This window comes from Podarcis melisellensis, assembly GCF_964234715.1.
Source record: "Podarcis melisellensis genome assembly, chromosome: 3".
In the NCBI taxonomy this organism is placed as follows: Eukaryota; Metazoa; Chordata; class Lepidosauria; order Squamata; family Lacertidae; genus Podarcis; species Podarcis melisellensis.
Genome location: NC_138530.1, coordinates 29,471 through 44,893, shown reverse-complemented (window position 1 = coordinate 44,893; position 15,423 = coordinate 29,471). Strand labels below are relative to the sequence as shown.

Genomic DNA, 15,423 nt, shown 5'->3' with positions numbered 1-15,423 from the left:
GAGGGGCAGAACGACGGAGGCCCGGCGGTCGCGAAAGCGTCCTTAACCCTTCCTGTGCCTCGGGCGGCGCCAGGAGCCTCGCCGAGGCCGGTCTCGGAGGGGGCAGGGGAGCGCCGAGGCCTCGTCCCGGGGAAGAAGGAGCCCCGCCAGCCCCGCGCCGCTGCCTCTCTCCTCGCCGCCGGAAGCTCAGAGCCGAGATCGGAGGAGCCGCTCGCCTAGCATGGATCCACTCCCAGCCCCGTCCCCTGGCTGGAGATGAAGGGGGCGAAGCCCCTTGCCCGGGAGGAGGGGGCGAGGGAAGGTGAGGAGGGGGCGCGTGGTGCCCGGGGATTGTCCCTCTCTCGCGGCCGCACTCCGGAGCCTGGCCCCTTCCTCCTCCGGAGAAGCCCAGGGAGCCGGGTCTGGGGGAGGCATAGTTTGAGTGAGAGAATGGAGGAGGTGGAAGGGACTGCCAAGGGTCATGCAGGCCAAGCCCCTGCCATGCAGACATCAGCCTGCCATAAGCTCAGAGTGCACCGGGTGACGCTCAGGTACAACCTCAGCCCCCTTCTCTATAAGCCTGAAAGCGTCTCAAATCAGCACCCTTGCCTCCAACGGGGAGCTCATCTTGCTTTACTGGCCGAGGGAGCCAACGTTTGTCCGCAGACAGTTTTCCCAGGTCATGTGGCCAGCATGACTAAGCCGCTTCTGGCGAAACCAGAGCAGCTAATGGAAACGCTGTTTACCTTCCCGTCGGAGTGGTTCCTATTCATCTACTTGCACTTTGACCTGCTTTTGAACTGCTAGGTTGGCAGGAGATGGGACAGAGCAATGGGAGCTCATCCCTTTGCGGGGATTCGAACCAATGACCTTCTGATCAGCAAGCCCTAGGCTCAGTGGTTTAGATCACAGCGCCACCCGCGTCCCTTATTCTTCGATAGGAGCTATTAATTTGCATGTCGCTCCAGGACACAAAGGCAGAGAGCATAAGGAATCACAGGATGCAGCTTCTCACTGCCAATCCCAGGCCTGTCAGGTCCATTCAGAGGCTGCTCATGGGAAATGCTGACTTCAAATGAATTGGGTCCCATCTAAAGATAGGAAGTTTGGTTAAAAAGGCTTCTGCTGGCTGAGTCTCTTAATGACCCTTTTCCGATAACCTTTCATGATAACCTTGAAATCCTCTTGGGAGCCTAGGAAGCTGCCTTTCACTGAGCCAAACCATCAGGTCCTTCTAGCTCAGCACTGCCTGCACTGCGGTGGCTTCTCCAGGGTTTGGGATCCTCTTCCTGGAGATCTCACTGGGGACTGAACCTGTGAACTCCTGCCCTCAATAGTGCTGGTCTCTCAAGAACTAGAATCTCCTGGTACTTTTTATGTGATTTGGCATTCCTTTATGAGATATACAGCAGAACTACTCCTACTACATGCCTATTTTCTACTTTTGTTTTCACCTTTTGATTTTCAACTGTTATAATTGTTCTCTCTCTTCTACAATAACAATAACTAAAGAAGTGTGCATGCACACAAAAGCTCATACCAATAACTAACTTAGTTGGTCTCTAAGGTGCTACTGGAAGGAATTATTTTTATTTTGTTTCAATAACAATAACATTTATACCCCACCCATCTGGCTGGGTTTCCCCAGCCACTCTGGGTGGCTCCCAACAGAATATTAAAAACACGATAAAGCATCAAACATTAAAAACTTCCCTAAACAGGTCTGCCTTCAGATGTCTTCTAAAAGTCTATGCATTCTATACAACAGGGACGTACAACTTCCAAGAGGCTGCGATCTGCTCACAGATCGACCAGTAGATCGCAATCGACTTGTTGTACATGCTTGCTATACATTATAGAATGAAATAATAATACAGTCCTGTACAGTCCTATTATCGTACAGTCAACGAACAGTCCTGTTAATGAACTATTCAAGCAACAAACTCCACAAAACCGGAAGTAGGTGTTCCGGTTAGCGAACGTTGCCCCGGAAGCCGAACAGTGGAAGGGCACCGGTGGTGGGTGGTCTCAGTAGGGAAAGCGCACCTCAGTTCAAGAGCGCTTTTGGCTTAAGAACGGACTTCTGGAATGAATTAAGTTCATAGACCGAGGTACCACCGTACTAACCCCCCCCCAAAAAACACACTTGTCTCAGGCCCTCTTCTCCTCTTAGCTGGGGATTCCCTTTCCAAGGCAAAGCACAAGCAGGAAGACAAAGATGCAGGCGATGACAAGGATCTCCCCAAAAAGAAGCAGAAATCTGGTGAGTGGATTCTACTTTGGTTCCTTTCTCTGGGCCCCTGCACGCTCCTGGTTCTCCTGCAAGGAGCGGGGCTGGAGACCCCCCTGCCCACCCACTCAGCTCAGTTCCTCCTGATGTGAGGGGGCTGCCCATCCCTGTCCCTTTGCACTCTACACTTTGAGCTTTGCTGCTCCCAAGTGATGGGAGCCCCTTGTGATCTATTCATTTTCCTGTGTTGGAGGTTGAGCCCATATTGGGGCGGTCACTTCCCTTGGCCTCCATCTCTCCCCAAGGTTGTTGGTGGGGTGTTCTGGGTTGTGGTGGAGGGTAGATGGTCCAGGCTGCAGAGGCAAACCTTCACTGCTGTTTTTCCTTGTCCCAGGGAAATGGCAGCAGATGGAGAGACAGCCTCATCTCAAGCCCAAAAGTGGCCATAGAAAAAGAGACACACCGGTATATGCAGCAGGTAAAACAGGACCCCGACATCGCAGCTCCTTGGTGAGGACAGAAGCCAAGAAACCAGGGCCATCGTCCTCTGGACCCCAAGACCTCTGGCAAAGGGACAGGGCCTCTTGTCTGCCCTCTCTGTGAGCAGCCAAGAATGGCGCATAGCTGAAGAAGCAGGCAGAAGAGGTTGTTGGGGTGCATTACTGGGGGGGGGGTGCAGAAAGCTAGTAAGCGTGACTGTGTCCCTAAACATAGAAAGAAGAGCCCTGCAGCAGGTGGGCCAGCCCAAGATGCCCCAGTGGGATGCCCACAGGCCAGGTGAGAGGGCTGCCCCACTCAGGACCAGCTAGGAACCTTAAGATGCTGAGTCAGCACCTCCTTCTGCTCCCCCAGGCAGCCTGGAAGAGCACTGGCAGCTGGAGATCCTGAGCAGAGGCCGCGCCACTTGTCCCACCTGCAGGGCTGTTGTGAGGAAGACGGTGGAAGGACTGAAGAAGCACATGAGCAACTGCCAGCATGTGAGCAGACGGGGGGATGGGACCTTATCCTTTTCCTAGGCAGTCCCTGGGGATCCTTCCAACCCTGCAACTCCCTCTCAAGCCATGGGGCGTAACAGTGTCATAAGAAACCTGCTACATCAGGCCAAGGGAGGCCCACCTCGTCCTGCTTCCTGTCTCCCACATCAGCCAGCCAGTCACTCCTGGAAAACCCCCAGCAGCAGCTCCCCCCACCCTAACCCCCAGCCTGCCAGCAGCTCTTGCTCACCCTGGAGTTCAAGGGGATCCTGCCAGCCCCTCTTCTCCCCGGCAGCCCTTTGGGGTCTCCCATGGCATTGCTTGCATGGTGCTGCCCAAACAAGAGTCGTTGTTCTTGGCCTTTGAGACTGAGGGTTCAGTGAAGCAGCTTCTGCTCTGCATGTCTGCATGAGGGGAAAGCCCCAAGGGAGCACGCAGGGCCCCCAAATTACTTATTTGTTTTGTAAAATTTATATACGGCTTGTTTGTAAGACAAATCTCAAAGCAGTTTACAAAAAAGGAACAGTAAAATTCTGGGATGGGCGGTGGGGACGGACGGACGGACACTTCAGGCCCCAAACTCCAGGAGCAAGGACTAATGGGAGATGTTCCCACAGCCCGTGCTGGTGGCTACTGCTGACATGTGCAATGCCTTGTGGTCTTCCTAGGAGATGCTCACATGCCACCACTGTGGGAAGCAGCTGTGGTCTCTGGCAGGAATGAAGTACCACATCATGGCAGACCACAACAGCCTGGTAAGTAGATGCTGCGCGCCCACAAGAACGCGTCTGGCTCCCCGGATGCCTCAGGCAGATGCTTCAGTCCCTGGAAGCCCAGCCTGCTGCCGGCCTGTATATCCACCCCCCTGGGCCTTGTTCAGGGCCCTCTGGGGAGCCTCTGGCCTGACCCAGCCTGCCTTGACTCCCGACACGGCGACAGTTCAGCCCCAGCAGGTCTTCCTGGGCCTTTGGCCTCGGGTCACCTGCAAGCACAGAATCATAGAGCTGGAAGAGATACCCAAGGGTCATCTAGTCCAACCCCTGCAGCACAGGAATCACAACTGCATCATTCCGGACAGGGGGCCACCTCTGATGGAAAATCTCCAAGGAGGGAGAGTCCACCGTCTTCCCAGGGAGCCCATTTCACTCTCAAACGGCTCTTGCATCCAGAAAGTTCTTCCTGGGCTTTAGTGGGAATCTCCTTTCTTGCAATCTGAATGCCTCGCTTTGGAGCGTCCCTCTGGCCAGCCTTTCCCTTTCCTCTCACGCAGCCGGTGGGGACAGAGGCGGCGGCCTGCGATCTGGGCGAGAGAGGGCGTTTGCGGAGGGTGCTGAAGCAGATGGGGAAGCTCAAGTGCCCAAGGCAGGTGAGATGGAGCAGCCTCTGGCCTTCCGGGGAACCAGAGCGGCCTGGGCCAGGCTGGAGCAGGGGCCTTGGACCGCCTCAGGCTCCTCTCGGTGAATGCAGGGCTGACTCGCCCTGCTGGTGGTGGAGGGGAGACGCAGAAGCTCCCCCCCCCCAGTTGGCTCCCCTCCTTCCTGGTAGCCTGCGCTCCTCTCTGCCCCCCTCTCCTCCCCCAGGGCTGCACAGGCAGCTTTACCAGCGTCCTGGGCTTCCTCTACCACACGCGGAAGTGCGGGAAGGAGGCTGCCGAGCTGGAGCAGATGGCTCTGAAGTGCCAGCACTGCGGCAAAGCCTACCGCTCCAAGGCGGGCCTCGCTTACCACCTGAAGATGGAGCATGGCCCGGTGAGTTGCCAGTGAGGAGCAAAGGGGGCGGGACTCTGCAGAGGAAGCCCCTGTTCCTGACTGACAGGCAGGTGGAAGAGGGGGCGGGGCAACACCCAGAGAAGCCACTGCAGGCCCCCTCCTGCTCTTACGGGGCCAGGTATTGTCACCTGCAGAGAGCCTTTGCTACCCCTTTCTGGCAGTGGCAGGCGTGGGCCAGAACATAAGAACTAAGAGGAGCTTCTAGATCAGGCCAATGGCCCACCCAGTCCAGCCTCCTGTTCTCACAGTGGCCAACCAGATGCCTGTGGGAAACCAGCAAGCAGGATCTGAGCCCAAGAGCCCTGAGCCGCTCCTGCTGCGCTTTCTGGCCACTGGCATTGCTGCCTCTTGACTGGAGGTTAGCCGTCAAAAGCCCAGCCCTCCGTAAATCTGTCCATTCCTCTTTTAAAGCCACCCACGTTGGTGGCCATTGCTGCCTCCTGTGGGAGGGAGTTCCACAGTTTGCACTTTTACTTTTACTGTCCTTTTAGTCTTCGGCTTCATGGAATGTCCACAAACTCCAGCATTGTGAGAGAGGGAGAAAAAAACATTTCTCTATCCACTTTCTCCAGGCTTTGCATAATTTTCCAAACTCGTTCCATGTCCCTCTTCCTCGCCTTTTCTCTAAACTGAAAAGTCCCAATTGCTGCAGCCTTTCCTCCTTTTGGTGGCCCTTTCTGAGCATCACTCCCTGTGTCCGTCCTGTCAGATCTCCTTGCTGGGCCAGGACATCCAGCCGGCCCCCCAGGAGGAGGTGGCAAGCGCAGAGCCCAGCAGTGGAGGCCGCCGTGCTCTGAGGAAGTCTGCCCAGGCAGCCGCCCACCACCTGCAGGAGGCCCTGGCCAAGGAGGCCCTGGCCAAGGAGTGGCCCAGGCGGAAGGTCTGGCAGGACCTGGTTCCCGAGGACCGGAAGGTGCGGCCGTTTCCTCAGAATCCATTTGGCCCTGGGAGCAAGAAGAGGCCTGGTTGACCTCAAGGTTTCTCAGGGGCCAGGATGCAGCAAGGGAGCACTTTCTCCCGAGGAGCAGGGTCTTTTGCAATGGGGGGGCCCACATTGTAGAAGCCCCCGCCTCAGGAGGCCTACCCAGCCTGCTCTCTTGCAACTTGCAGAGGAAATGCCCAAAGCTTTTGGTCAGGTTGATTTTTTTTGTTACTATTGTTGTCATCTATCCATCTCGAGAGAGAATGGAGTGCACTTCCAGGGGTGAAGTCAAACTACTGCATTAGCAGCAGTGAAGAGATCTCCTCGGGGTGCAATCCTGGGCAGTGTGTCTGGAGGTCTGGGCTGCTCAGACAACAAGACCCCCCCCCCAGCCTCGCTGACGGGGTCCAAAGGAAAGCAGAACAAGACGCCCAGCAGTAGCTTGGCTTGTTACTATGGGGCTGAGATCTTGTAGTAACAGCTATTTTAAGGCTTGACATTTTGTCTAACACTGGAATGGAGTTGAAGTCTTTTCAAAGTACAGGTGCAAATGGCTGCACTTCCCCCAGGGGCCAGGAACCCGAGAAGCCGAAGAGGCTGGCTGGGCTCTCCAGGAAGGGGGTGTCCCTGGGGCTCAGGAGTCAGGGTGCTTTGCCCCTGGTTAGCTGGGTGCCCCAGTCGGCTAGGGCATGGGGGTGCCCGCTGTGGGAGTAGCTGAAGGCAGCAGCCCCTGCTCCTCACTCTGCCCTCCGGCTCTGCTCTCTTCTCTTCCTCAGCTGAAATACACCCGCCCAGGACTGCCTGCTGTCAGCCAGGAGGTTCTGAGCAAGTGGAGGGCAGAGATCAAGGCGTGTCGACGGGTCCGCTGCCCAAACCAGGTAACGGGATGGCTGGGCAAAGCTTGGGGAATGCCACCAACTCTCCTGACTGGACAAGGCCAGCAGAGCTCCTTTCACCTTACCCCCAAACACTTGCAGCGGAGGCTTTGGGGGGCTCTTCCTTGGTGTTCAGCTTCCCATGGAATAATCTGGAGGCCCCTCCCTCTGCCCTTTGGCATCACAGAGGTACAGAGTGGGGAGGGCCCCCAAGTATCTGAGAGGAGACTAAGCGCTGTTGCTGCCAGGAGCCTCTGATTTCCCCTCCTGCTTTCAGTCCCCTCCATCTCTGGGGCGTTCCTGGGTGGGAGGGCCACTGACCGCCCTTTCCTGACTCTCGCCTTCCACCACAGGGCTGTGAGTGTGTCTACAGCAGCATCTCGGGCCTGAAGTCCCACCTGGGCAGCTGCACCTTGGTATGTGCCAGCCTCTCCTTAGGGCTGCAGGATGTGTGTGTTTGGGGGGCTTCTGCTGCTGCCTGCCACTGCCAAACCTCCCCTGGAGGCAGACATGGATTCACCATCACCATCTCTGTGCCCCAACTGGCAGATCCCTCCCTCCACAGGGACGAGACACTTGCGCTTAAAATCGGGGGGGGGGGGAGACCCTCCTCCTCCTCCTCCTCCTCCTCCCCCCTCCCCCCCCCCCGCTGTCTTCCTCAAGTTCTTGCTGCCAGAGATTCTAGGGCACATTTCCGTCTCACTGCAGGGGGAGTTTGTGGCTGGGAGATACCGGTGCCTGCTGTGTGAGAAGGAGTTTGTGTCCGAGAGCGGAGTCAAGTACCACATCAACACGGTGCATGCGCAGGTGAGGAGCAAGGGGGCTGCGGGAGTGCGCATGGACCCAATCCAATGCCACAGACCCTTCCGCTGCGCCCGCGCCCTCACCGGGGTCTGTGGCCATTGGCCTGGCTGAGCTTCTGCTGGCGCTCCCCCTTCCTCTCGCTCCCACCCCCTGCCTCTCCCCACCCCCAGGACTGGTTTGCTGTTGGCACACACACCGCCAAGAGCTTCAAGAAGCTGCTGAAGCAGCAGCCGGAGGAGGCGGAGCAGAAGAGAGTGCCCAGGAAGCCTCCGCCCAGCGGGAGCCGCAAGAAGAGGCCACAGACTGCTGCCTTCCCCAAGAAGGCCACACCCAGGCAGGAGGCAGCGGGGGAGCCGGGGCAGCAGCACCCTCTCAAGGCCAGCTGCCCCCAGCAGGCAGGAAGTGGGAACTGTGAGGAGGAGGAGGAGGATGGCCCTCCCCCTCTGAAGCTCAGCCACAGGAGAGGGAGGGAGTAGCGTCCCCCTCCGGTCTCTCAGGGTGGCGGGGATTCATAGAAAGGAAGGGGATCCTCTGGCCACACCCCTCCTTGCATCCTGCCCTCTAGCCCCCCTCAGGCGGCCTTGGCTGCTCAAGTGACTGACTGGGGAAGGAGCCCCACTCCTCTCCCCAATGCTCAGCAGGGTTTACTTCTGAGGAGGCACATCAAGGACTCTGGTCCTCCCCAGGTGAGGCTACACTCTCCAGGTGAGGAGCCACCAGAGGTGGGGCTTCTTTCCTGGCCTCCGTCGGGCAGGGGGTGAGCTGTGCCCCAACCCCCGGGAGTAAACTGGGCACTGCAGACGGAGCGTTGCTGAAAATATTACGATAGCCAAACATTCACACATTCCAAGGTAACTTTTACATTAAATTAGTTATCAAAAACCAAAATTAGCTACATGAAATTACTAAAATTGTGAATAAAAGTTTTATATAATCCTCTGGGTAATTTGGATTTGTTTAATAACATAAATCAGAACAGCATATTGAATTGTAAGAAGTTTGCTGGTTTTCCTGGGTAGTATTACACCCAGGTGTAACAATACATGAATTCCAGATTGTATGTCACATCTTATAGATAGATTTGTACATAAGATTGATGGATTTTCTTCTGTACCCATTTCTGAGTGTTGAGTTTTCAAAAACTGTGGGTGCCCCTCCTGTGTCTTCCGGCGCATCAAGGCCCCCTGGAGCCTCCCACGAGAGGCGCCCTTCTGTCCTGCTGTTCCTGAGGACCCTCAGTCAGGAGAGGCAGTCCTGGGAAGGTGGCTGCACCCACCGGGTGCCAGGCTGACCTCACAATGTGTTGCTGTAGCAACAAGATAAACGGAACTGCAGGAGGAGGAGGAGGAGGTGGTGTCACTTGGTCCAAGCTGCATTGCCTGGGAGAGTAGCTGGTGCGTTGGGGACAACCGCTGCTGGCCTGGCTCTCTGAGCACCAGCCTTTCAGAGGGGTGGGAAGGGGTCCATAGGGCAGGCCTCCTTTCAGTGCCTCTGGAGCCAAACCAGCAACTCCCTGCAATAGAGGCATCTCCTGTGCCAAACCAAGAGAGGTGTTGACCCTTTGCTTTCCTCCGTTGCCTGTCTTGAAGGCAGCTGTGTGGAGCTGGCTGATCTTGACTGACCCAGGCCTGGCCAGGAGTCTGTGGCCCTGAGAGCGCGGCCAGGGCGAGGGGGCTAGGATGCAGTCACTGGAGACTGGTCCCGAGGACTGGCAAGCCACCGAGCTGGCCAACCTCTGCCCACCCCCTCTAAGCCGGGGCAGCGGGACAGTGGTGGAGTCCCCGTTGCTGGACCCTCTGCTGCTCAGCCAGGAGGTGCGAGAGCAGCTGACAGCTCACCTCCAACGGAAGCGGCTGCAGCTGCTGTGGGGCTTGCCTGGCCTGGTGCACAGCTCGCTGGAGAGGTCTGTGCCGGCCCTGCCGGGCTTCCTGGCATGCACAGCCCCGCAGGCAGCCACCGACCACCAGAGGCCCCTTTTCAAGGTGGAGAGGCGGCAGTGTCTGGAGCACCACCTGAGGGAGAAAGCGGTGCATCGCAAGTGGGGCCTCCCCAAGAGGGTCTGCAAAGCCCTCTGCTGGCCACTGCCCCCTCCCGGGACACCTCTGGCCCAGGCAGCCCCACAGCATGAGAGGCCCTCTTCGAAAGGGAGCAGCTCTCCCAAGCAACACAGTGTTGTGGCAGCACTGGCTTGTTCTGCCATGACCATGGCAGCCAGAGGCGGCAGAAGCCGGTGGGGCCCAGAAGCGACACAGGAGCCTTTGCCACTGGCCTCAGGACTGGCACGCCTGCCTGGGAAGCAGTGGGAAGGTCTTCCAGGGACTGAGAAACGGGAGCTGGGTGGGGATGGCCCCTGGAACAGCCTGGCCACCTTGGAGCTCCTCCAGGTCCATCTGCCCTCAGCCACAGCCCACCCGGACAGGGCTCGGAGCCTGCCTGGGGAGGTGTGTGCTAGCGTGGAGCTCCAGCGCTGCAAGAGGCAGCAGCCAAGCTGGGGCTGGGCACCCCTTGCCCAAGGATGTCCTCCTGCAGAGAAGCGTCTTCTTGCCGCAGCCGCCCAAGGGAAGATGAAGCCTGAGGAAGGGCTCTGGGTCCCACTTCAGCCGGCCGGAGATTCCCCTCAGACTGCCTGGGCCATGACAGATACCCAAAGAGAGCTGCCTCCACCAACCAGCAAACGGGATGCCGCCCGGCTGGATCTGGTCCTTTGGGATCTGACCCCAGCCTTGGTTTCCATCGCAGGTGGGGGGGAGCAGGCCCCGGAGTGCCGCCAAGAGAGCCCCCCTCTGACTGAGCGGCCTTGTGCTCACTCCGCCTTCTGCTGCCGCCACCACCATCACCACCAGGAGGCTGCCTTGAAGCCCTGTCCCACGAGCCTCCTGGGGAAAGCTATGCCTCACACCCCTGAGGGGTTGGGTGGGCAAACTAGTTCACCACGAGCAACAGACCTTTCCACAACCAGTCCCAGAGCAAATCCAGGATGTGAAAGATTTCTTACGACTGACAAAAAGCAGTACTTCGAATTTCACCTGCGCGAGAAGCTTCTGCATCAGCGGTGGGGGGTGCCCAGGAGGGTGAAGGAGTCTGTGGCCAGGTCGGCTCTCCTGCAAAGCACCATCAGGTGAGCCCCCCCCCCGACCTGCCCCATGTGACGCTGCCAAGATGCAGGAGCCCAGCTGGCTGCAAGGAGCCTCGTTGTTCCTCGATGCTGCAAGGAGAGGTCCAGAACTCCATCCACACCCGAGACACAGACGTCAGATGAGGAGCTCAAGCTGTTGTGTGAGCAGCCTGGCTAGAAGATGGCAGTGCAAGACAGGCATGCTCATCATACTGGGCTTGGATGAGTCCTCAGCGCCACTGCTTTGGACTGGAGTGCAGATACTTTGAGCAGGAAATAAATATATTGTTTCTGATGGGAGTTTAATTGAGGATTAAATCCATAAATTAAAATCAAAACCTCCTATTCCACATGTGGGGGAGCAATATGAGAGCAAACATGCTGTGAAGCCCCTTTAGCAGAGTAAAAATAGGCACTTTTGCAGCTTACTGGAATCTAGGAATTAGGCAATTACGTCTCTTTATCCCTGTTAATTTGTGGTCTGCTGACCTTTCCCCTCTCCATCCCCTTTGCTAAGAATGAACCACACATTTTAGTAAGATAAACAAAAGGTTTACTGACATTTCAATGCAGGCAACAAATATATCAAAGTAATATGCTGGTACATATTACATATCTTTGTTACAAAATACAAAATTAGTTTCTAAAACGGAGTCTGAGCTCTGAGCAGAGCCTAGGAATATACTAGGGTTGCCATATTTCAACAAGTAAAAAGCCGGACACAATTTTTTGTTTTGCAAAATCCCCCCCATCATTTCCGACATGGGTTGTCATACACCCAGGTTTTCTGCACATTTTTGGAAATTCTGCCTGGACACTATTTCTGTTGGACAAATCCCAGATATGTCTGGGAAAACCCAGATGTATGGCAGCCCTATACGTCTGTTCACATCACTGGCTTGACAGAAGAGAGGGTGAGAGAGCTCAGGCAGGAAGAAATTACATAATAAAGCGAGATGAGCGCCGCAACCCCAGAGTCGGTCACGACTTGGCCTAATGGTCGAGGGTCCCTTTACCTTTACTTTATATCCTTTGTTAGACATTCCCGTCAAAGCGTTAAAGAAGTGACTGCATCTTCTTTGGCGATCCCTTGTAGCCGAGTAAGATTGTCTTCCATAAACACAGATTTAACAATGAGTCCATAAGTGACTTTGGAGGCCAATTCTGGATCCACATGTCCTTCCACAGTGGGGACATTGGTTTCCAGGCAGGAGTTGATCATGGTGTGGATTTGCCAAGCGTGCCTTCCTCTTAGCATGTTTCTCCCTTGGATCCTGAGTCTGAGTGTCTTCAAAGCCCATGACACCTTTGGTGATGACTGTTCTCCAACTGGAGCGTTCGCAGGCCAGTGTTTCCCAGTTGTTAGTGTTTATGCTACATTCTTTAAACCTCTTTTGTTGACCACCAGCATTATGCTTTCCGCTTTTTAGTCTTATACAGCCCCTCATGTGCCTGTCTGGCCATCATACCTTTGTCATTTTGATCGGAAACCACAGGGGGTTAATGTGTCCGAGTCACAGCTTGTCACTTAAAACACAGCCCATCCTGCACCTTCCCGTCACAAGCTGTGTGTCTCGGAAATGGGGGCTGCCTTTAGTTGATGACACTTAAGGACTGATAAGGACAAAATTTTGGGGTACGGTACTTAACTGTTTCCCAGCTTCGGTAGGGTCTAGCCCTGCGGGTTCAGAATTGGTCAGGTTCAAGCAAGAGATCACAGCCAGGCAAATTGAAACAAAACAGAAGCTAGGAAACCTGATCGTCTATTGTTGTAACAAGGTTTCAACTCCCAAACAAAACAAAGTCCAGAACAAAGGGCAAATGGCCTCTTTTGTCACAGAAAAGGCATGGTGTCAGATAGAAATTTGAGAACCAGGCATGCCCCTGTCTATCCTGCATAGTTCAAGTACCCGCACCCCATAAGTCAATGAAAGTATTTACATATCCCTTTGTCAGGAAGGCATCTCTTGGCATTTTTATTTATTCCTGAGTCTCATTTCCCTCTGACCATTACTAGTCTGGTCCCTTTGTCAGGGCTGTTAACACCTGGTTTGGCAGTTGGAGGGGTATCCTAAGTATGTGTTGTTACATCTTGAGAATTATGGAGTCCCTGTTCCATGCCATGGTCCCCTCCCCTCCATCCTGGGATCACAATTTTTATCACCTTTTTGAACTAAATGAAACCATCTATTTGACTAATTTTGGTGAATTTCTATGCTTCAGAAAATGGGGTTTCCTTGCCTTATTATGACATTGGGAACCCAGTATAACAGAGGGAAATGTGCATAAGGCAGTGGTCGTGTGTGCATGTATTGCTCAGTAGCAGGGCAAGCTCCTGTGTCCTGGAACTCTGATGTGTCAAGTCCTTACGCGTAGCATGCCAATGCTTCTGAGGAGTTGGTTGGGTGCCCCTCCTTTGTCCATAACAGTGGCTGAGCAGCTGCTTTGCATGCATAATGTGACATGACCCAGCCAGAGGCCTCCTGAAATAAAAATATCTCCAGGTAGAAATCCTACATTGCCAAGGTAGGAGTGAATGTAGGGAGATCCTGCACCTGGGCGCTATCTGGGCCCAGCTAAGCCATGACCCTGATCCTTACCATTGCTGAACCACAGCCAAAGATCTGCCCGCACCCCCAACACACGTCCTGGTTTTCTTAGCCTGAGTTGTGAGGCTCCCTTCAGTAGGGCCACTGAGATGGCTTCCCTCATCTGTCCCTGCAGAATGAGAGTTTGCCTCCCATCCTGTTTAATTAACAGTTTTTCTATCTCAACTCACCACACCTCTACAAACCAATTTGTAAAGCAGCAACCTAATAAAATTGCAAACCGCGAAAAGAATAAGATATTAAACCACATTAAGTAATATTACAACAACAGCAGTTAAGCAAAACTGATTAAAATGGGTTCAGTGCAGTGCATTAGTTGAACTATGGAACTCCCTCCCACAGGAGGCAGCGATGGCCACCAGATGGGATGACTTCAAAAGAGGACTCGACAAACTCATGGAGAGGGCTAGCGATGGCTACTAGCCTGGAGGCTATACTCTGTGGCCACAGTCCATGCTGCTGGATTCCAGATGCTGGCAGCCACAGGAGAGAGCGCTCTTTCGCTCGGATCCTGCTTGCAGGTTTCCCACAGGCATCTGGTTGGCCCCCGTGAGAACAGGAGGCTGGACTAGCTGAGCCACTGGCCCGATCCACCAGGCTCCTCCTAGGCTCGTCTTAAGGTTCTCTCCGCCAGGACCCTGGTCAGCGTCTCAGCAGTTGCGCGTCTGGAGGCAGCTCGTCTGCCCTGCGCTGCGGAGAAGGGGCGCCCGCCCTCCTGCGTCTCCGCGCGTCCCCGCTGCCGGTCGCTCTCCTCCTTGGGGGCCGCCGCGGCGCAGGAGGGCCAAATCCCGCAGCGAGTCATGCTGCCGCCGCAAGCGCTGCACGCGTTCCTCCAGCCGGTCCTTGTGCGCCTGCAGCGCCCGCGCCCTCGCCACCAGCCGCGCCAGCTCCTGCCTCAGCTCCCGGTTCTGCCGCTGCGCCTCCCGGCTGTGCTCCCGCAGGCACCGCGCGGCCACCTGGTGCGCTTCTCCGGCCACGCGCGCCGCCCGCTCCCGCGCCTCGCGCTCCTGCGCCGCCTTGGCTTGCGCGAAGCGCGCCGCCGCCTCCTGCCGCCGCTGCACGTGCTCCTTGAGGGCCGCCGCCTGCGCGCGCTGCAGCTCCCGCACTCGGCCGGCCTGCTCCTGCTGCAGCGCGCGCACCCCGCGCAGCTCCTCCAGCTCGGCGCCTAGCCGCGCCAGCTCGGCCTCCTGGCGGAGCAGCTCCGCGCGCAGCCCTGCCTCCTGCTCCGCGGAGCGGGCCAGGAGCTCCCGGTGCTCGTGCTGGATGTGCGCCAGGAGCTGCCGGCTCTCGTCGCCCAGCAACACGGCCGCCCCCTCCCGCCGCTGCGCCCGCTTGGCCACGTAGTCCAGGAACTCCCGGCTCTCGGCGCGCAGCTCCTGCGCCTCCCGCTCCAGGAGCTCGTGCTGCGCCCGCAGCTGCGCCCGCCGCCCGCGCAGCCGCTCCAGCTCCCAGCAGACGCGCTCCAGCTCCTCTTGCAGCGGCGAAGCGCCTTCCTGCGACGGGCTACCCCCGGAGTCCTCGGCGCCGCTCCCGGGGGCTGCACGTCCTGTCCCAGCTGGCTGCGCCTGTGGCAGCGTCTTCCCCCGGCGCTTGCGAGGCATCCTGAGCACTGGAGGAGGAAGGAGAAGAAGGGCGCTGGAAGTCGTCCAAGAGCGGAGCGGCTGCCCGACTAACGCAGGGCCCTGGGGGAGCGGAGTAGGATCCGCCGCTCCCGTGCTCCGTGCGCAGAGCCCCCCTGCTGTTGAGCCGTTGAAGCGGGGAGCATTGGCAGTTCAGAGGAATCAAGAGGGGCCGGGAAGCTGCCAACGCCCCCCCTTCGAGGGCAGAGGAAAATGTTCCCCTGCTAAGTTAGGAACCGAAAGTTTGAGCGGCTCTTGGCCACGCTCCGGGTGGAATTGGGGGTGCAGGAGGGCTCTCCCGGGCGCAGGGGAGTCGAAAAGGGGCGGTCCCCGGGCAAGAAGGGGTTCTACCTGCTGGCTGCGCTGGAGGGTCCTTCGCGGCGCACGAAAAAGCAGAGCCAGGAGGCGGAGGAGAGGCCCCTCGATGTGTTGTCGGTCGCCTGGCGACCGGGCGAGGAGGGGCAGCGGGCGGGGCTCCTTCCAGCTGCCCGAGAGCCTCTCAAGACGACGGGCCCAAGAGGCTCCGG

General features: G+C 56.9%; 2 protein-coding genes across 7 annotated transcripts; one reads left to right on the top strand and one right to left on the bottom strand.

The window, feature by feature from the left end:
- The first annotated feature begins 224 nt into the window (after positions 1-224).
- On the top strand, positions 225-8,489 carry ZNF512 (zinc finger protein 512). Of its 6 annotated transcripts, none has more exons than XM_081905023.1 (12): positions 227-301; positions 2,153-2,242; positions 2,604-2,687; positions 3,062-3,186; positions 3,852-3,938; positions 4,454-4,549; positions 4,764-4,931; positions 5,662-5,865; positions 6,651-6,752; positions 7,103-7,165; positions 7,458-7,556; positions 7,724-8,489. In XM_081905023.1, exons 1-12 carry the CDS (start codon positions 256-258, stop codon positions 8,027-8,029), a joined length of 1,470 nt encoding a protein of 489 aa, XP_081761149.1. In that variant the 5' UTR covers positions 227-255; the 3' UTR covers positions 8,030-8,489. The 6 variants fall into 6 exon arrangements, with proteins under 6 accessions (XP_081761151.1, XP_081761149.1, XP_081761150.1 ...); XM_081905022.1 differs by lacking the exon at positions 227-301 and adding an exon at positions 435-1,814; XM_081905025.1 differs by lacking the exon at positions 2,604-2,687 and having other exon boundaries at positions 225-301.
- A 2,709-nt stretch (positions 8,490-11,198) lies between these two features.
- On the bottom strand, positions 11,199-15,401 carry CCDC121 (coiled-coil domain containing 121). The gene is made up of 2 exons (XM_081905029.1): positions 15,248-15,401; positions 11,199-14,879 (listed from the first exon to the last, which is right to left on the bottom strand). The coding sequence occupies exon 2, from the start codon at positions 14,876-14,878 to the stop codon at positions 13,928-13,930; it is 951 nt and encodes a 316-aa protein (XP_081761155.1). The 5' UTR covers position 14,879; positions 15,248-15,401; the 3' UTR covers positions 11,199-13,927.
- Between the last annotated feature and the right edge of the window lie 22 nt (positions 15,402-15,423).